The sequence below is a fragment of the Lontra canadensis genome, unplaced genomic scaffold (genome assembly GCF_010015895.1).
Source record: "Lontra canadensis isolate GAN:19392208 unplaced genomic scaffold, GSC_riverotter_1.0 scaffold17, whole genome shotgun sequence".
Classification (NCBI taxonomy): Eukaryota; Metazoa; Chordata; class Mammalia; order Carnivora; family Mustelidae; genus Lontra; species Lontra canadensis.
This window is the reverse complement of record NW_022631011.1, coordinates 13375272-13397304: the sequence shown is the minus strand read 5'-3', so window position 1 is coordinate 13397304 and position 22033 is coordinate 13375272. Positions and strand designations below refer to the sequence as shown.

Sequence of the window (22033 nt, the reverse complement as noted above, 5' to 3'; positions counted from 1 at the left end):
GAATTCTATGTGAGTCATCTGGACATATTATAATTTCAGTAATATGCAAGGTTCTTTCAGATCTAGCTTTAGTACTTCCTTTGTCCTTTGGCTCAAAAGCCTTCCCATTTCGTTCTTTTACCCTGTCTTTGCATTTAACACACTATATTGACAATGCCTCTTGTCTTTTCTACCAGACTAGATTTTTCATAACAGCACAAACTGAACCTTGTTCATCTTTATACTTATATTGCATACATGTATATTTAATACATATTTATTAAATTAATGAAAAGTTTCTATTTTTCATGCACACACACACAAAATTTCCCCAGATCTTTGCTATGTCGTAGCATTTTCATGATTTTTAGAAACAACTTGTCTGTCTATAACTTGGTAAGTTCATTATCATTCACTGAGTTCTTATCATTTCTGTCATTTTAAATTTGCTGATTGGCTTCTGTTCACATTTTCTTAGTGTTCCCTACTGTCTTTTGATAAAAAATAATATGTACAAGTCTTCATTAACTGAAGGTATTCTATAATAGGTGCCATTCTGTTCTCTTTATTTTTTAAAAAGATTTTATATTTATGTATTTGTTTATTTATTTATTTACAGAGACAGGGAGAGCACAAGCATGGCAGAGGGGCAGAGAGAGAGGGAGAAAGAGATCTCAATTCCAATGCAGGGCTCAATCTCAAGATGCTGAGATCATAACCTGAGCTGAAATCAAGAGTCTGATGCTCAAATGACTGAGCCATTCCAGGGGTCCCTTTATTCTCTTTTCCAATAAAAGGCTTAAATCACTATTTTTTACCTGAGTATCTTTCTTTTATCTATTTGCTAGACATAGACTCTTTCTTCACTTACTAGATGGTCTACTTTCTCTACTAATGTACATTTAAAAGGTCTTTCATTTGTCTACAACTAGTACTAATTTATATATTCCCCCCTTTTGTTTTGTGACTTAATATATCTTTTTACTGTCCTGTCTTTTTAAATGTCTACAAACATTCGAATATGAAAAAGATCAAGGAATCATTACGAGTAGTTTCTGTTTAAGAAAGTCAGATATGTGGGAGAGGCCTTTAAAGACTCAGATACTGAAGAAGAAAAAAATTCAGATACTGGCCATCCATACATTTCTTTTCATGCCTGATATTTACACGTGTGTGTGATAAGTTTAAATGTATCCTGGTGGATTTTTTTTTGGCAGATATTGAACCAATTATGTAAATTTTATTAAAAAAACTCAGAAATACAATATGAACTGCTCCATTTCATAATGACTTTAGTCTGGATAAATGTCATATTGTATAATATAAACAACCATTGAGCTTAACGCATGCCATGATTATGGAATGTTTTCCACAGTAAGTTAGTAAGATACAAAATCAAATGCACAAACTCTCCCACCTACTGTGGATGCTCCCAAGGAGGCTATGAATCAGTAAAATTCCAAGCCAAATCTTCAAATGCCTAAGTAAAAAACATATGGTATTTTGAGGCAATGATGCATTCTGCAATGGAAAGAAATACACCTCAAAGATATACCAGCTCTTGGTGGTAACTGCAGACACTGATGACCAATCTTACAACTTTTTTCTCATGATTTTGTTATATAGTATATTCTTAATTTTTCTCCTAGTTCTTGGTCTTCTCTTCTTTCTCTTTTGATTATGACATGCTTCTCTCCAGCTAAACCCAGGAATTTGCTAAGGTATTTGTTGTTGTTTCTCTGATTTTATTTTATTTTATTTTATTTTATTTTATTTTATTTTATTTTATTTTATTTTTGGTAATTCACTGACATCCTCAGAAGTACTAAATGTCTGGCTTTAGGGCTTTACAGTTTGACCACAAAATGTGTTGTTATAGCCCTTCTTGGTCTTTTATGTCCCAGTCAGGATTTCAGTTGATATAAGTCCTACTCTCTTATTCAGTTTAGTATAACCTAAATGAGATTCTTCACTTCATTTGAGGTTAGGGCCCTACTAATTCTCCTTTCTTTTTCTTATTATTTTGGTCATCTTCAGCTTCAAAGTTTAGAGTCATGTTATTGTTTGTTTCCCTCTATTTCACCTAAGTCCATTTTTTCAATAAGTCAGTGTGATTATGCCTTTGAAATGTTCATCATTTCCCCCTTTTTATTTCCTTTGCTGTTGCCCTACTTTAGGATCCTGTCATTGTAGGTCTACATTTTTTAACGGTAGCTTCTCAGTCCATTTCTCAAATATTTGCACTGAAAATCTAGTCTGGATGAGTTAGCTTTTTAAGATGCCATTTGTGTACTATAACTCTCTTTAAATGACTATTCACTATTATTCAGTTGGCGCCTTTGCTTAACTTTCACTGTCTTCCACAGTAGGTTCACAATATATATACATCTTTCTTGCTCTCTTATTCCAAATGTAAGCACTCCACAGCAGCATGTTTCATTTGCATAGTATGGATTAAGAATCAGAAAATCTGGGATCTGGGGCGCCTGGGTGGCTTAGTGGGTTAAAGCCTCTGCCTTCGGTCAGGTCATGATCCCACGGTCCTGGGATCAAGCCCCGCATCAGGCTCTCTGCTCAGCAGGGAGCCTGCTTCCCTTCCTCTCTCTCTCTCTGCCTGCCTCTCTGCCTACTTGTAATCTCTGTCAAATAAATAAATACAATCTTTAAAAAAAAAAGAAAAAAACAATAAAAATCTGGGATCTAAATCTGGTTCTACCACACACAGGCTATGTTATGGGGATGTTCATTTAAGCTCTTTGAGAGTTAATTTATCTGCAAAATGGGCATAATAAACTCTTCCTTCCCAGGGTTATTTGTGATAGTCAAGTTAAAATAAACATAAATTGAAAATGTAAAGTGGCATGGAAATATCAGCTAGTGCAATGATGCTGGAACTCACTAGCTACCCTCCAAAGCCATCTGCACTGACACGGTGCAGCTGCCTCTACTTCTTCACAAAGGACTGTAGACTACTATGAACTAGCACTGTGAGATAACTAACTCCTTATTCGTTATGCTTGGAAGAGGTTTTTTTTTTTTCCCCCTAGTTTAACTTTTTTATAAGGTGAAGAAAAGATAAAGAGGGCATGAGAAAGATTTTCTGTAGGATCACTGTTACTTAGTGTCTGTCAGAATAAGTATTTCTAAAGAAGGAAGGAAAGCTAAAAGGGGAGAGAAGATGAAATAAGAGAAGTAGCTCGATACTGTAAAGATAACATTTTATAATCCAACATCATCCCTGGATTTTGACTTTTGAATGAATCAGCTGGCTGAGAACTTTTTGATCCAAAACAGGGAAACATGCCAGCTGGCAAATCTAAAGGCTAAATGCAGAGATCCTCCAACTTCTATCAAAAGGTTTTAAATAAGAAACATGCATTTAATTTGTTACAGAAGAATCAGGGAAAGATCTTGTCATGCAGCCTTGCCATATTTGCTAGAAATTATATGTTTGAGGGTCTATAACAGGAAAATTTTGATATATATAAGGAGTTTTGATTTCATACTTTGCTCACATTTTGCAGATGTTTTTATTTATTTATCTGTTTGTTTGCTTTCTGCATTCAAAATGGTGTGATGTTACCCTATCACTAGGATGTGGGATCAACTCTGGAAAATGAAACTCTTGTTCAAAATAGTGTCAGCAATATATAGGCCTATATATTGTGTGTGTGTCATGGCAAGTGATGAGAAATTTAAATGTACTGAAGTACAATTTGTGGATACTGGGGAGTCTTACACTCATTATTAGCTAATTTTAGCCTATTTACTTAATCCTCAAATCAATTTTAACAACATTAGGATATTAGAATATTGGATGTCATATCATAGGTTTGGTAAGAAATATGCCCAATGGAGTAAATCAGGATAGAGGAGAATGCTGCACATTTCATAATTTTATACTAAGCAGTCAAGTTTTCATTCTGGTAGGTCATTTGATTCTCTGCAGGTGGCTATGCCTGCCTCTGAAGAGAGAGCCCTGAGTCACGTGTTATACAAATGAAACACAATTATCTTTGTGGGTAGCATCGTATGATTTGGAACAAGTCTTTAGGTCTAATATAAAGATCCTTCAAATAAATCATCCAGCTAAGCTTCTGTGGCCCCAAACTCCTAATTTAAAAATGTTGATAAATGAAGTACCTCTTTAGTTAATAAATGAAGTATCTCTTTAGTTATCCTTTGTCAGCAACATTCATTTTAATGGAAAGTGAGTTTACAGGGTTACATGATTGAACTACTGAGCCAAGTCAGTGTTGGCAAATGATGGGCTAAATTATTGATGTTACACACTAATGAATTCTGATGAGAAATAAAACACAGACATTACGTTTCAAGTGGTTCATAATTATTTTTGTACTTTAAAAGCAATTTTATTCTTTTCCAAATCATACTGGTTCTGTAAAACAAAAACATAGTTAGTGATTATACTAAAATTATTGAGTTTGTGACAAAAAATGCTCTTGCAAGTTTTCATTTCTGTGAAGATAATGTTATTCACACTAGGTTTTTGATTTCCTTATATACTTCTGGGAAAAGATAATTAAATTAAATGTCTAAATTTTAAAACCAGTGTCTTTAAATAAGATAATCTGCTTTGCAACCATGGTTAGCATTTCAATAGATGCATTTATAATCTATGATATGTCTATCAACACATTTACTGGAGCTGTGTTGAAATATCATAATTATTTCAGGTAATGACAAAAACAGAGGGATTTCCCTGAAGCAGCTTTGTTTTAGTAAAGAAGCTGTCTCCAAATGTGTGCTACAGAATGAAATGTGTACGGTAAAATGATAGATGTTTCACAAAATCAGGGCCTTGCGGCAATAACTAAAGCAGGTTCATATTCACTAAGGCACACAGAGGCTTATACATTCCCCCAATATAATTACAGTGTTCTGTAATATTTCCTCATGACTTTACTGTCCCAGATTGACTAAGTATGTGGATCTGTGACTTTCCTTCTTTCTAGTGGAGTGGCTCAAACAAAGGCTGACTCTGAAGATGTCTTAAACTAATTTTTAGTTAAGAGGGATCAGAAGTAGAAATCAGAGACAAGGTATTAGTTCAAAGATTCATTACTTGCTGGTCATGAGTCTTTGGACAAATCTCTCAGCCTCTTTACAGCTCAGTTACCAATACCCCTAAATAGGGCAACAAGTCCTCATCTCCTATCAGAGAGGGTTGTTATAATTCACAAATCAGATATGCATGAAGAAATCTGCTATGTAAATATAATGCAAAGTTGCTTATTATTTTTGTATAAATCTAGTTTATTTAGGGAGGTCATCAAATTAGTTCAGAAAAAAATATAAAAATATTTATTTATTTATAAATACACATATATATATTTCTGAACTAATTCTGATGACCTCCATAATGAATTAGATTTATACAAATATAAGTAAATCTGCATTATATTTACATTATATTTACATAGCAGATATATAAATATTATATATAATATATATATATATATAAAATTTCCCCCCCTTATCACCAGAGGGATGTGATGCAGAAGAAATGAATGAGAAGAGTTTTCAAGTCAATATTTAGTCAACATGCTGGATTATTTTCCCCTTAAGATATGTGCAGATCCATACAAGAATAAATGCCCAAGGGTAAAACTTCTTTTACTGTGTTGGACTGAGACAGGAAATGCAGTGCAATGTACTTTAGTTTTCACTTTTGTACACTTTATATAAAATAAAGAAAATAGGGGTGCCTGGGTGGCTCAGTGGATTAAGCCCCTGCCTTTGGCTCAGGTCATGATCTCAGGGTCTTAGGATCAAGCCCCACATCAGGCTCTCTGCTCAGCGGGGAGCCTGCTTTCCCCTCTCTCTCTACCTCCTCTCTGCTTAATTGTGATCTCTCTGTCAAATAAATAAATAAAATCTTTAAAAAAAATAAAGAAAATATTGGGAGTTGTCTTACTTAACTCTACAATATCCTGTTCCCACGTTAAGGTTTACTGAGTCACTTCTTACATCTTCATCATTTTCTCTTTATCTTTGATAGACTTTAGCATCCTTTGTGAATAAGTCTACTTCAAATCTTTTATATATTTTAAAATCTTATCCTAATATTTTCTTCTTATTACAACTGCTCTGTTCATTGTTCTATAATCTTGATACTCTTGGATGAAAAATCATGTGTCTGTATTAATCTCACATCAAAGCAGCATCATTATATAATGATGATGCTAAGTTGTATGAAAAATACCTACTGGATATGCTCCATTAGTCACTAATTTTCAAACTTAAAGTTCTGTCTTTGAAAAACTCCTCTCCCCCACACCATTGACGTGGCTCCTCCACTTGAAAAATGTACTATCTGTATAAAGTGATTTTTTTTTATAAAATAAAAATGCTGGGTATTGTTTTAAGACCAAGGAAAAAATCAGAACACATAAAAATTTATGTCTTTCTAATAAAACCAATATGCTTACTTTATTTCAAAATAAAAAGGACTATACTCTGATTTCAACGTGTTATTTAGCAGAATAAAGAGAGAAGTTAATTTAATTCATGGAACTTAATATTCACAAATGCTTTATTAATCTCCTGAATTTACACCACATTGATATATGCTTGAGACCAATATGTTTTATATATGGCCTACGGATTTAGATATCAGTATTTGAATTGAGGGTTGTCCTTTGTTTATCTTCAAATGGAAGAAAGATAGGTGATTCAATGCTACCATTTGACCCACATGCACTCATAGATGTTATCAGAGAGAATCTTCTAGATATTTTGAGAGGTGAAAGAGTCAAAAGACCAATACCATACATGACAAAGAATTAAAGAGTGAAAGCTTATGAATGGAGTGGAAACAACTTTGACTGAAATAAGAAGTATATGGGAAGTTCTTAAACACATTTAATTCAATCATCTGGCAGTCAAGTCAACACATTAAATATATATTGACTAGGTTACATTGTTAAGAAAAACTTCATTTATTCATTTATTCCAAATCTTTATTAGGATGTTCCTAGGTGCTATCCTAGATTTCATATGCTAAATGCTAAGTTAGAGGTCCACTAAAGATATGGCCCTCATCATGTCTTTGAAGGTGATTTGTATTCTTTTATTCCTTAGCCCCATGATCCACCCATAGAGGCCCTCTAATTCTCCCTGAAGGGAACTATTCAGCTTCATGCCTCTCAAATTGTCAGTTCCACCACATGGGTTAATCTTTCATGAATTTATTTAATTCTGTTCAAAATATTTTCTAATTTCTCTTATAATTCCTTTCTTGACCCACATGATTAGAAGTGTGTGACTTATTTTGAGAAAATTTTCAAATATCTTTAAATTACTGATTTCTGATCATTTTATTGTAGTCACACAATATATTCTTCACTACTTCAATTCTTTTAAACTTACTGAAACTTGCTTTATGACCCAGGATATGGTCTATATTTGGAAATGTTCCATATGCACTTTAAAATAATGTATATTCAGTTATTGTTAAATGGAATGTTTTATAAAGGTTAATGAGGTCTAGGTTGTTGATAGTGTTATTCAATTCTTCCATATTCTTACTAATTTTTTGTCTGCATTGTTCTATTAATTCCTGAAAGAAGTATTAAAGTTGCAAATTATTAAAATACCATCAAACTATAATTATGTATCTTTTTATTTCTACTGTAATTTTTCTCAATATTTGCCTTATATATTTTGGAATTTTTTATTAGATGCATACACATTTAGAATTATTTTATGTGTTTGATAAACTGATTCTTTTTCTTAATGAAATGACCTTGATCTCTATTTATAGTCTAATTGTGAAGTTTAACTTGTCTGATATTATGCTTGGTGTTGCATGGCATGCCTTTTACTATCCTTATACTTTAAAGCTATCAGCGTCTTCATAGTGTATCATTTATAGACAATTAAATTTGTCTTGTGTGTTTATATAATGTGACTATACCTGTTTTTTCATTGTAATTTTTAGTCTCTTTATATTTAATATAACTTTTAGTATGGTTATATGGCTTACGGATTTGATATTTTTGCTGGAGAGAGAGTTCTGAGCTCATTTTTTTTTCTTTAAGCAGTTTAAAGATATTCTTCTATGTCTTGGTTTCCATAGTTTCTGATGAGATGTTAGAGGTAATTTTTGATTTCCTTTCCTCTAGATGATTTTATATTTTATCTTTATTTTTAATTTTCATAATATTTAGTTTTCAAATGTTTACTACAATGTAAACATCTTTGGGGGTTCTTTGAGTTTATCTGGATTTATTTATAGTTCATGTTTCTCACCAAAAAAAAAAGTTATTTTTATACTTTTTATGGCACTCCCTCCTGGTAGCTGATAAGCTTCACTAATACCACAAGAAGAAATACTTGAGGAGAGAACACCAAAATTTTAGAACTTGCTTTGATATATGGCCGATAATTATTTACTGAATGTTCAATGTATGCCTCTGATATCAAACCTAAATTAGACTGTTATTTGTGACCTTATTTAAGACCTTACTTTATCTCTTGTCTTTCACTGTCTTCCTCTGAGACAATCTAATCTCAGTTACAAACACATAGAAAATTGCCATAGTATGATCATTTAAGAGCAGGTATCCTGTAGCCAAACTGTTCGGGTCTAAATCCTATTTCTTCTACTTGCTATGTGACCTTGGGCAAAATATGTAACCTCTGGGTGCTTCAATTTCCTCTTCCACAGAATGGGGACCATGAGAGCACCTCCTAAAGTTCTTTAAGAATTAAATGAATTAAAATTTATAAAACACAGAGGACAATGCCTGACATATAATGAGGATGAGACAAATGCCTTAAGAAAAGAAAAGAAAAGAAAATTAAGAAACAATATCTATTCCATAGCCATGGAATCTGTTTACCAAGTCCTTTATACTTCCTCTGCTTTAAGGTGTTTCCCACCCAACGTTCTTCTTTCTCTGTTTATATTCAGTTACTCATTCCTGGAAGCCTGTTTCAAGTCCCATCTATTTTATATAGGTATTCCTCTGAATTCAGGCCTAAGTAGTTTTCTCCACTTCCTGGCCATAAAGATTATTGTCTATACCTGGTGATACAACCATTTAACTAGTTATATTCTAGTATTTTGTATATCTACCTCTTCATTTTGCTTCTGATTTTTCCTGTATTACATTTTATTCCTTAATAATATAAAATTAGTTGTCATTTCCCCTGTATCTTATGCAGTAATCCATTTTATTTTCATATATCTTTGTTCACGCCATTTCCTCTTTCTATAACCCCCTGCCCATCTTTTGTTGAAGTCTCCTTACCTTTAAAGATTTTATTTAGGAGTTAACTCCTTCAAAAAACTAACCTTACATTGGCAGGTTGGGCTAAGTGCTGTTCTTGCCATCTATATACACAACATAACTGCATCTGCTTCCTCTATGAGATCACAAGCTCTTTGAAGACAGATTATATTCTCCACCTATGGACTCTCAGTGTCTAGCAAAATGCCTTTCACATAGAGGGAACTGCCCAAAAATATGTCTTAAAATTTATATTCTTCAACTTAACTGTGATTTGCTTAAGATCAAAGACCACAATGTATATTATATAAATTATATTGGTATTCAATAGTACAAAATGAAATTAGTGTTTCAATATGTTATAGAAATGTACATCCTTCCCCTCATCAATCAAAATAGAATTCTGAAGTTATTCTTTCAGCATAGAAAGATAAGGAAATGACCAGTCCTAAAGGTAGGGGAATAGAAGAAATCAGCTTAAGTGTTCTTAGGTGTTGTGAACCTAGCTTCCTGAATTCCTAGGAGTTTGAAATGATGTCAGACATGGAGCTGCAAGTTTCTGAAGGTAAAAAGATTGGAATCTATAATTCCTCTGGGATTAATTACAGACCATTGTAGCGTTATTTACTGGCCTAATTTCAATACTGTTGTATCCAAGGGATTAGAGATTCCTGAAGAGAGGGACAGAGGATGGGGTAATAGCTGGTCAGTGGAGCAGTCGGAATACATGCAACATTTATTGATTAAGTTTGTCATATTCTATGCATATTTTGTGGCTCCAACAAAAACATTACAATAGTAACACCAAAGATTATTGACCACAGAGCATCAAAACAAATATAATTATAAAGAAAAATTTGAAATATTGTGAGAATTACCAAAATGTGACACAGAGACACAAAGTGAGCAAAAGCTGTTGGAAAATGATGCAGATAGATTTGTGCAATGCTAAGTTGCCACAAGCCTTCAATCTGCAGAAAACATAATTATTTGCAAAGTGCAATAAAGTGAAGTACAATAAAATGAGGTGTCTGTATTTCAAAAAACTTGAAGAAAATTTGCTAATATTTCCCATCATGTTTGTAAATATTTATATTTTTCTCTGAATTTCAACCAGTTCTTGCTTTATATATTTGAAGTTATGCTGTCATGTGCATTAATATCATGACAGAAATGTCTTGACTGTGTATTTTATCCATATGAAATATGCATATTTGAGTGTTTTAATCCTTTTTGCCTCAAAGTGTCTCTTTCATTAGAAAAGTGTCTCTTTAAATTAGAACTTCTTTTTATTTTTGTCTCTGCTCTTCATTTGGTTTCTATTTGTCTGAGGTGCATCTCTTCTAAATGATATGGAATTTTTTTTTATGACCAATCTGTGAATCTGTAACTTTAAATAGTGCAATGAAACCATTTGCAGTTATTATTATTACTAATATGTTTGTACAAAACTATCAGTTTGTTCTCTATAGTTAAGAGTCTGTTTCTTGGTTTGTCTCTCTCTTTTTTCCCTTTACTCATTTATTTTGTTTCTTAAATTCCACATATGAGTGAAATCCTACAGTATCTGTCTTTCTCTGACTGACTCATTTTCCTTAGCATTATACTCCCTAGCTCCACCCATGTCGTTGTGAATGGCAAGGCTTCATTCTTTTTTTAATAGCTGAATAATATTCCATTGTATCTATATACCGTATTTTCTTTATCCATTCATTTTTTGATGAACACCTGGGCTGCTTCCATAGTTTGGCTATTGTATAACATGCTGCAATAGACATAGGGGTGCGTGTATCCTTTTGAATTAGTGTTTTTGTATTTTTTTGGTAAAAACCAGCAGTGTGATTACTGGGTCATAGGGTAGTTCTATTTGTAATTTTTTGGGGGAAACTCTATACTGTTCTTCAGAGTGACTGCTCCAGTTTGCATTCCCAACAACGGTGCAAGACGGTCCCTTTATCTTCACATCCTTGCCAACACTTGTTGTTTCTTGTTTTTTGTTGTTGTTGTTGTTGTGTTTTGTTTTGTTTTTTTGTTTTTTTTTTATTTTTTTATTTTAGCCTTTCTGACAGGTATGAAGTGACGTCTCATTGAAGTTTTGATTTGTATTTTCCTGATGATGAGTGATCTTGAGCAGCTTTTCAAACATCTGTTGGCTATCTGAATGTCTTCTTTGGAGAAATGTCTGTTCATGTCATTGGATTGAATTATTTGTTCATTGGGCATTGAGGTGTATCAGTTTTTTATATATTTTGCATATGAATCCTTTATCAGATATATCAGTTGCAAATATCTCCTTTCATTCAGGAGTTTGCCTTTTAATTTTGTTGATAATTTCCTTTGCTGTATAGAAGTCTTTTATTTTGATGTAGTCCCAGTAGTGAATTTTTGCTTTTGTTTCCCCTGCCTCAGGACACTTTTCTAGAAAAATGTTGCTATGGCTGATATCACAAAAATTGCTCCCTGTCCTCTATTTTAGGATTTTTATGGTTTCAAGTTTCACATTTAAGTCTTTTACCCATTGTGAATTTATTTTTGTGTATGGTGTAAGAAAGTGGTCTAGTTTCATTCTTTTGCATGTAGCTATCTTGTTCCTTAACACCATCTGTTGAAGAGACTATTTTTTTCCCATCAGATATTCTTTCCTCCTTTGCTTAAGTCTAATGAACACTAGGTGCTTCTGGGTTTTCTATTCTGTTCCATTGATCTATGCGTCTATTTTTGTGCCAGTACCATACTGTTTTGATCACTATAGCTTTGTAATATAACTTGAGATCCGGAATTTTGATACCCCAGTTATGTTTTTCTATTTCAAGATTGCTTTGGCTTTTTGGGGTGTTTTGTGGTTCCATACAAATTTTAGGAATGTTTGTTCTATCAGTTCTGGGACAAATGCTCTTTTATTTTGATAGTGACTATATTAGTAGTAGATTGCATTGGGGAAGTATAGAAATTTTAACAGTATTTGTTCTTCCAATCCATGAGCATGGAATGTCTTTCCATTTCTTTGTGTTGTCTTCAATTTCTTTCATCAATACTTTTTTTCATCAATACTTTCATCATCCAAGTATAGGTCTTCCAACTCTTTGGTTAAGTTTATGCTTAGGTATTTTATTATATTTGGTGCAATTGTAAATGGGATTATTTTTTAAATTTCTGTTTTTGCTGCTTCACTGTTGGTGTATAGAAACGCAACAGATTTGTGTACATTAATTTAAATTCTGAAACTTTTGATTTCATTTATTTTTCTAGCAGTTTTTTGGTGGCATCTTTAGGGTTTACGATATATTGTATCATGCCATCTACAAATAGTGGAAGTTTTACTTCTTCCTTACAAATATGGATGCCTTTTATTTCTTTTTTGTTATCTGATTGCTGTGGCAAGGACTTCTAGTACTATGTTGAATAAAAGTGGTGAGTAGATATCCTTGTCTTTTTCCTGACCTTAAGCAAAAGCTCTAAGTTTTTCCCCATTGAGTAAGATGTTCACTGTAGGTTTTTCATATAAGGCAATTATTGTGCTGAGGTATATTCCCTCTAGACCTACTTTATTGAGGATTTTTATCATGAATGATGTACTCTGTCAAATCCTTTTTCTGCCTCTATTGGAATGATCATATGGTTTTCATCCTTTCTCTTTTTTTAATTAACATATAATGTATTATTTGTTTCAGGGGTACAGGTCTGTGAATCATCAGTCTTACACAATTCTTAGCACTCACCATTTTATCCTTTCTCTTATTGATGTAATGTATCACATTGATTGGTTTGCAAATACCAAACCACCCCCACACCCTGGGGATAAATCCTACTTGATTGTGGTGTATGATATTTTAAAATATATTTTTGGATTTAATTTTCTAATATTTTGTTGAGGATTTTTGCATCTATGTTCATCAGAGATATTGGTCTGTAGTTCCCTCTCTCTCTCTCTCTCTCTTTTCTCTCTTGTGGTGTCTTTAACTGGCTTTGGGTAATACCAGCCTCATAGAATGAATTTGGAAGTTCTCCTTCATCTTCTGCTTTTTGGAATAGGTTGAGAAAAGTAGGTATTAACTTTTCTTTAAATGTCTGGTAGAATTCACCTGTGGAACTATCTGATCCTACTTTTGTTTGTTGGAAGTTCTTTGATTACTGGTTCAAGTTCATTGCTGGTAAATAGGTATTCAAATTTTCTATTTCTTCTGCTTCAGTTTTGGTAGATTATATTAGGACTTTATCCATTTATTCTAGGTTGTCCAATTTGTTGGCATATAATTTTTTTGTATTATTCTTTTATAATTAATATTTCTATAGTGTTGACTATTATTATTTCTATTATTTCTCCTCTTTAATTTGTGATTTTATTTGAATCCTCCTTTCTTTTTTTTTTAAATTTTTTTATTTTTTGGGTGAGTATGGTGAGAGGTTTATCAATTTTGTTGATATTTGGAAAGAACCAACTCCTGGTTTCTTTGCTCTGTTATCTTGTTTTTTAAGTTTCTATATCATTTATTTCTGCTATAATCTTCATTATTCCTTCCTTCTGCTGGTTTGGGGTTTTGTTTGTCGTTCTTTTTCTAGTTCCTTTAGGTGTAAGTTTTGGTTGTATATTTGAGATTTTTTATTGTTTCTTAAGGTAGGCTTGTATTGCTATAAACTTCCCCTTTAGAACTACTTTTGCTGTATTCCAAATATTTTGGACCATTTGGACCAGTTTTCATTTTCATTTGTTTCCATGTAATTTTTAATTTTTTCTTTATTTTCTTGGTTGGTCCATTTATTGTTTAGTAGAATATTACTTGATTTTCATGTATTTGTGTTCTTTCCAATTTTTTTTCTGGTGGTTGATTTCTAGTTTTATAGTGTTGTGGTCAGATATTTTTGAATTTGTTTAGACTTGTTTTGTAGTCTAATATATGGTCTATTCTGGAGAATGTTCCATGTACACTTGAAAAGAATGTGTATTCTGCTATTTTAGGGTGGGATGTTCTGAATATATCTGTTAAATCCATATGGTCCAGTACGTCATTCAAAGCCACTGTTTCATTGCTGATTTTTCTGTTTGGATGATCTGTCCTTTGATGTAAGTGGGGTGTAAGTCCCCTACTATTATTGTATTCTTATCCATTAGTTCCTTTATGTTTGTTATTAACTGTTTTATATATTTCGGTGCTCCCATGTTGGAAGAATAAATATTTACAATTGTCATATCTTCTTGTAGATTGCCCCTTTTATTATTATATAGTATCCTTCTTTGTCTCTTTACACTCTTTGTTTTAAAATCAATTTTGTCTGATATTAGTATTGCTACCTGGCTTTCTTTTGACATTCATTTTAACGCTACACTTTTCTCCATCATCTCACTTTCAATCTGGATGTATCTTTAGGTCTGAAATGTGTCTCTTACAGACAGCATATAGATGGGTCTTTTTTTTTTTTTTAATCAGCTCTGTCACCCTATGTTTTTTGATTGGAGCATTTGTCCATTTACATTCAAAATAATTATTGATAGATATGTATATATTGCCATTTAGTTACTTGTTATGTGGTTGTTTTTATAGTTTTTCTCTGATCCTTTCTTCTCTTGCTCTTTTTCATGGTTTGTTGGCTTTCTTTAGTGATACACTTGGATTCCTTTTTCTTTATTCTTTGCATATCTATTACTGGTTTTTGATTTATGGTTACCATTAGGTTTGTATAACATCTTCTGCATATAATAGTCTATATTAAGTTGATGGGTTGCTTAAGTTGGAACCCATTCTTTACTCCTCTCCCCTCCATGTTTTAGGTATAGAGCATCATATTTTACATTATTTTATTTTGTGAATCCCTTGACCAGTTTTTATAGATATACTTATTTTACTCCTTTTGTGCTTCCAACTTTTTATACTCTCACTTATTGTCTCTTCTTTCCACTCACAGGGTCCCCTTTAATACTTCTTGTAAGGCTGGTTTAGTGGTCATGACTCCTTTAGATTTTGTTTGTTTCAGAAACACCTGAATGATTGCATTGCTAGATAGAATATTCTTGGCTGTAGATGTTTCCCTTTCAGCACTTTGAATATATCATGCAACTTCCTTTTGGACTGCAATGTTTCTGCTAAAAAAATAAATAAATAAATAAAAAAAAAATAAATTTGCTAATAGCCTTATGGGGTTTCTTTTGTAACTGTCTTCTTTTCTCTTGCTTCTTTAAATTATTTTCTTTATCACTATTTTTTTGTCATTTTAATTACTATGTGTCTTGGTATAAACCCCCATGTGTTGACTTTTTGGGGTATCTTTGTGCCTCCTGGGTCTGGACATCTGTTTCCTTCCCAAGCTTAGAAAAGTTTTCAGCTATTATTTCTTCCAGTAACTTTTCTGTCCCCTTTCTCTCTTCTTCTTCTGGGATCCCTATAATATGAATGTTATTAAACTTGATGAACTAATGGATTTCCCTAAGTCTATTCTCATTTGCATAATCCTTTTTCCTCTCATTTGCTCAGCTTGATTACTTTTCATTACTCTGTCTTCCAGGTCATTGATTCATTTCTCTAGCCTGCTATTTATTCCACCAAGTGTATTTTTAATTTCATTTATTGTATTCTTTGTCTCTGATTGATTCTTTTTAATCTCTTTGTTAAGGTCTCACTGATGTCGTCCACTCCTTCTCAAGTCCAGTGAGCATCTTTATGATCATGATTTTAAATTCACTATCTGGCATAATATTCATACCATTTTGCTTAGTTCTCTTGTGGTTTTTTATGATTCTCTCCTTTGGGACATATTCCTCTGTCTCATTATTTTGTCTACTTCTCTGTTTCTGTTTCTTTGTGTTAGATGAGTCAGCTACATCTTCTGCTCTTGAATGCAATGGCTTTACAAAGAAGCCATCCTGTAGTGCCCTGCAGTGCAATGCCCTTTGTTCCCCAGGATTTGACACTTCAGGGAATGTCTCCTATGTGTGTTGTATCTGCCCTGCTATTGTGCCCTAGCCAACTTTTCCTTCAGTCCAGTCATGTACAGAGGCTCTCTTTGCCTGTTGTGGGCCATGTTCAGTCACTAGCTGGGTGGGGTGCATTTTAACAAGGTATGCACTTGTTTGCTTATGAAATGAGGCTTGTTGCCACTGCCACTGTGGCCACTGAAACCAAGGTCCCATAAAATGGTTAAGTTGGGAGATGAGGTGTTGGTGGGGTTTGTGCTGGTCTTCTGGGGGAGGAGACTTTTAGCACCTGGACTGAGGCAATAGTGATGAGGAAGGTGAACACACAGAAATGCCGGGGACAGGGCTTGGTGTAAGCAAGTTAGGCAGGGAGTGTTGGCACCTTGTGGGCCTGCTCAGGTGGCCCCGTGTTTATACTTAGAGGAGGGGAAGGGAAATGGTGCTTTAAGCTTCTCTGCTCCTGAGGGGTCTCCCTGTGATCACTGCCTCTCTGTCCATGCTCTGAGATGAGTAAGTAACTCTCCCTCTTGTATGCCCCTGTCATTTTTCAAACTTCTGCTTCCATGCTATATCTCCATGGGCTTTTGTCCATGCCGTCACTTTAAGGGTAGGGACTCTATTGCTTAATGCCCTCCAGTCCTTTCAGGAGCCAAACCCATCGATTTTTAAAATCCCATGTTTTAAGTACTGGTAGTTGTACAAACTCATGAGATTCAGCCCTTCTTACTTTTAAAGCCATATGTTATGGGGATTTATCTTCCCAGTGAGGGCTTTCCAGTGTTAGTCTGCTTTTTGCTCTTCTGCACACCATGGGCTCCCTTCCCACTGCTGACAGTCACAGTCTTGTCTGATTCACTCCCAAACCTCACCTTCACCCTTCCTATCTTCTTTGATGTGGCCTCTTCTCCACCTTTAGTTGTGGAGTTTGTTCTGCCAGGCTTCAGGTTGATTTCTGGATTATTCCTGCTGATGTGAATGTTACCTAGTTATATCTGTGAGACAAGAAGAGCATAGGGTCCTCCTACTCTGCCATCCTTCCAGCCTCCAAACAAGTAATTTTAGATTTTTATCTTGTGTTTTTCTGGCTTTTTAAAATGTGTGTAGCTGTCTTCCAGAAATAAGAAATTGGTCTGTCCCTATATGTATTGTGTGTGTGTGTGTGTGTGTGTGTGCATGCACAAATGTATGAAATGACTAAGACCTTACTTCTGTGTAAGGTATTCTGTGTAAGAATTTGCCAATTCTTGGCAAAGCACCTAGAGAATGCTTTTGTTTATTGACCTACAGAAATGTAGGCATCTTGAGCTTGAAAGACCTTTGAGGTGATCACATTAAATCTTAATAAACCATTTCACCAATTCACACAATAATCAGTTCACTCAACAAATATTTTTCAGCACTTACATATTAAAAACTACAGTTGGTGCCAGGAGGATAAAGATGAACAAATAAGAAATGCTTTTCAATGGAGAAGGGTCACATTCTAGTGGGTGAAGACATACAGACCACACACAAATGTCTGTGCAAGGAGGTTAGGTGAACATTCCAGGAGTGCAGACTAAGAAGGTGCTCTCTGGGCTGACTCTTAGACAGTTTGCTTTCCCTCAACCACTGCAGTGTTTCTGCTTGAGCACCAGCAGTGCGTGTTGGAGAGCAAATGTTTTCCTACTGAGCCCAAACCCACCATCTCGTCTCTTCCATCATGGGTTCAGGTGTTGCCAACCTTCACTTAGCTCCTTAGATGTTTGTCCTTCCACCCAAAGTCTTTCCCTTTTACAATGAAGCATTCTAAATTTGTATATTTCTCCTTCTCCCTGTTTTTTATTACATTGCTGCACTCTAGTATATCAATATGGTCCTTAAATTATACTTCCTAAACCTTTATAAAATTCTGCAGATATACTCAACTTTTGAAAAAGTGCAGTGGGACTATCATCTCCTTTAACAAGACAAAACATTTGTGACTTCAAAGTCTAAGATCACATGAACACGTTTGTCACATCACATTCTCTTATTTAAATGATGAGTTAGATCCAGTCTTTTTCCAAAATACGACGCCAAAGAAGTATTAAAAAATCACAACATTAAATAAATTAAAAATAATGCAATGATAGTACGTTATATGGGCTGAGAGGTGAGGTTAGGGATATAAAATATGCCCTACACTGTGAGATTCAAGGAGCCTCATGAGCTTGCCAGAGGTGGAACATGGCATTGGTCTTAGGATGGTAGTAGCTCACTTTGGCTCAGGTTAAAATTTCAGTCAACTAAAATCACTATATATATATATATATATATATATATATTATACAAATGACTTTGATGTCAAATACACCAATACCTTATTCTAGTTTTATTTCATTTTACCAGTTTCTGTTTGATTATGTTATTCAAAAGCTTATGTGGCCTACCTGTTTTTTTTGCCATCTGTGGATTTACAAATTATGGGGTTTTTTTGGTTGTTGTTGTTTGTTTGTTTGTTTGTTTTTGAATAGTCCTGCAATTGCTTCAAGGCCAAGGGTGAAACAAAGTTTCTTTTTTCTGCTTAATGTTTATTTTGAATTGATTTTATTCAATAACAGTTATATACAATTTTTTTAAAGATTCATCAGATGATTTTCTCATCAAATAACTTACTAATATCTTTTTTTAATAATTCACTAATATCTTATGGCATCATTTTAACATTACCTTCTAAATATAAAACATTAGATTCCATATTATTGACATGCTACTAAATCATATGAAAACAGAGAGCAATAGTGTCTGGTCTATTAAGCAATTTTTAGTCATGTTAACTCAAAGTGTAGAGACTGATACCTGCAGACCCATTCTGCAACATACTAAATCACTCTACCATGTTTTCATTTAAAAAAATTTGAGGTGTGTCTGTGTGGTTCAGTTGGTTAAGTGTCTGCCTTCGGCTCAGGTCATGATTACAGGGTCCTGGGATTGAGCCCAGTATCAGGATCCCTGCTCAACAGAATTCTGCTTCTCCTTCTGCCCCCTCCCTGCTCATGCTCCCTCTCTCTCAAATAAATAAATAAAACCTAAAAAAAAGTTGATATAATAAGTGAAAACAAGATAGTCGTGGGAAACTTTTAGAAACCCTTAATGGCCTTCCTGTCATACACACTAAAAATGAACTGAGCAAGAACTGAACTAATTTCACTGATGATGTACAGCCCCAAAGGAGCTTAGAATCTTCTAGAAAGAAAAGCATAGCAACAAGTAGAAGGAGTAAGGTGCTGAAAATACAGCTGTGGTTTGGTGATATGTACAGAATAGAGTAGGAGGTAAAGAAAAAGAAGGTTCTCAGGAAGGATTTTGTAGAGATGTTTGATTTGAGTCAGATGTTCTTTAATAGGTAAGATAGTAAGAGTATAACAGAAAGAGATAAAAGTATAGGCACAGGAAAGGAAGAAAGAGTTAAATAAGAGGTTTCTTATTTAGTGGATCAGGAATTTTGGAGCAGCTGATATAGACTTTAAGGAACTAATCTGGAGAGAGATAAAGCTGGGAAGTTTAGCAGGAACTGGGTCATGACAGTCATTGTGTACCATGCTGAAGGTTTAGAAGCTGAGTTTTCGAGAGGATTGCCCACGTTTCTATAGTTTTATGGCAAGATCCTGATAATTATGTTTCAATGTTTCTACTAAAAGCCAAAGTTGAAATATTCTAAATTGAAGTCATCCCCATCAGATAAGAATCCACTAAATTATGTTCCTCAAGTTCCTCAAATACAACCCAGCCTTGTTACTGTGTCCCTAGAAGCAGAGTAGTTGAATCTTTCTACTGATACTATCTTATCATTTCTAACTCTTCACATAACATCCATCAAAATAAGTAATTTAAAATCAAATTTAGTAAAAAAAAATGCATTGGTGAGTTTCTAATAAAAAGTTAGAATAGGATTACTGTAGGTTATGGACTGAGAGTTCACTTTACCAATATTCAGAGTTTCTACTGACATTTTCAATATTTAAATATTTCAAAATATACTCTAATTTAAATTTATCATTTAAGAATGCTTACACTTAGGCAGAAGTATGAGATTTTTCTAAAATAATAAATAGAACATGCAATTTACCTTTGAATATTTAAAAGGGAATCACAAGTTATAGGAACTCCATAATTTTTAACATACTATCTGTTAACAGACTTTTAAGGAAAAAAACAAAAAACAAAAAACAACCTCCTGCCTTCAAAATTACTGCAATTGTAGTTTATACTCAAGTTTATATATGAATATCTATTAAATCTACACATTTAAGCTTTACCTTTTCAAAACTTTAAATTTCTATTATTTAAAAATTTTGTTATAATCTATTATTAGTGGAATCCTTATATTAAGTACATATACCTTATATATGTACTTCTTATGGGAGATATATATGTATAAGATATATAAGTATATATAAAATATATATATATTACATATATACATCCTCAGAGGAAAAGAGCAAAAATAGCCATCAGTAAAAATGAAATTTGAAATAGCTTTGAAAGTATTTTACAAAATCCTTTGATTAAGGCAAATTATGCATCTTTTTTATGAAATGCACATGTAATTAAAATTTTAGAAAATGATTTGGTTTGTTTAGGTTCAGCATGCGTTGTTTATGCTACAAGTTAATGAAGATTATGGTTTTAAAGAGCATGTGCATTTTATTTTATAGAACAGGTACTTGTATTTTTTGTTTTTTAATAGAACAAGGAAGTGGTTGTTTTCCTTTGGGAAATCATGTTTTACGCATGTTATAACATTTCAAATAATGAAATATTAATCTAAAAAATGTAAGTTTCCCTAAATAGTCTTTACATAGTTAATAGGGTTTCTAAAATAGATCAGTCTTAAAGACAACTGATCCACTAAAAGTTTTTACAGAGACAAACAATAAAATTTCATACATCTGGAACCACAGTTATATTCTAAACACAACTTGCTTATTTTTCAAATAAAGTCATCTCCAAATCTCCTTAGGAGGACAAGCCTCCTTCGAAATGGAAGGGGAAAGAAAACAGTTAAATCAAATAAACATAAGTGTCATTTTCACTGAAGTAGATTTCACACAAAAGCAACACAAGGCAACTGTTGACAATATCTCTTAAACAGTGAACCTGAAGATTTGAAAATATATATTTATACCAAATGTGTTTATAAAAATCTGTTTTGAGGTTTGTGAAAAATAAGTTCAATCTCCCTTTTCCCCCAAAGTATGCACGCTATATATGCTAACTTACTGAATTCATCCTTCATGCAATTCCAGTTTATTAAAGAGGTTAAAAATTTATAAAACTCTGATGGGATATGGTTTTAATGCTTCATCACACTACCCATCATTTGCTTTTCAATCTAGATCAGAATGATCTTTCCTACTTCCCTGCAATCACCTACCTGCACAGCTAATATTTTCTGAATACTCTCTTGAGAGTCTGTCTGGAACTTGGCCAGCCTCATCTGGCTGTAGAGGACCACGAGTTTGAAGTGCTTCTGCCACACCTTGTGTATCCTTCTTTGCAGCTGACAGAGCTGAAGGGAAGAGGGAGGGGGAAAAACACAAGTCAGAGTAGGAGAGGAAATTAATGGCAGTGTTCAAGAAGAATGATGGAGGGAAATATAGAAAGCAGTCAATAGCCCATTCTGCACTGTACGGACCTGACAGGAATTTCACAGTCTCTTGATTTTTCAGCCCACTCATGTGCATTCATCAGAAACCAGTCACATCTGGCCGCCAGGATGGGGGGTTAATTTTCTCTAAATGCCTCAGCAGTTTTGTTCTAGCTGAGGCAAACTCTGTGACTGCAAAGCTGAGGAGTAAAATATTTCTACTTCACCCAGTTTAACTCAAAACCGATAGCCTCGGGACATATTGAACCTTTCTTTAAA

At 33.7% G+C, this 22033-nt stretch overlaps 1 protein-coding gene across 4 annotated transcripts in view; it reads right to left on the bottom strand.

Annotated features, from left to right (window-relative positions):
- Positions 1–22033, bottom strand: part of CCDC178 (coiled-coil domain containing 178) — a 427466-nt gene that overhangs the window by 21704 nt on the left and 383729 nt on the right. For all 4 annotated transcript variants that reach the window (XM_032859669.1, XM_032859672.1, XM_032859671.1 and 1 more), the window contains one exon: positions 21542–21676. In XM_032859669.1, the coding sequence (XP_032715560.1) occupies positions 21542–21676 (135 nt within the window). The remainder of the gene's footprint in view (positions 1–21541; positions 21677–22033) is intronic.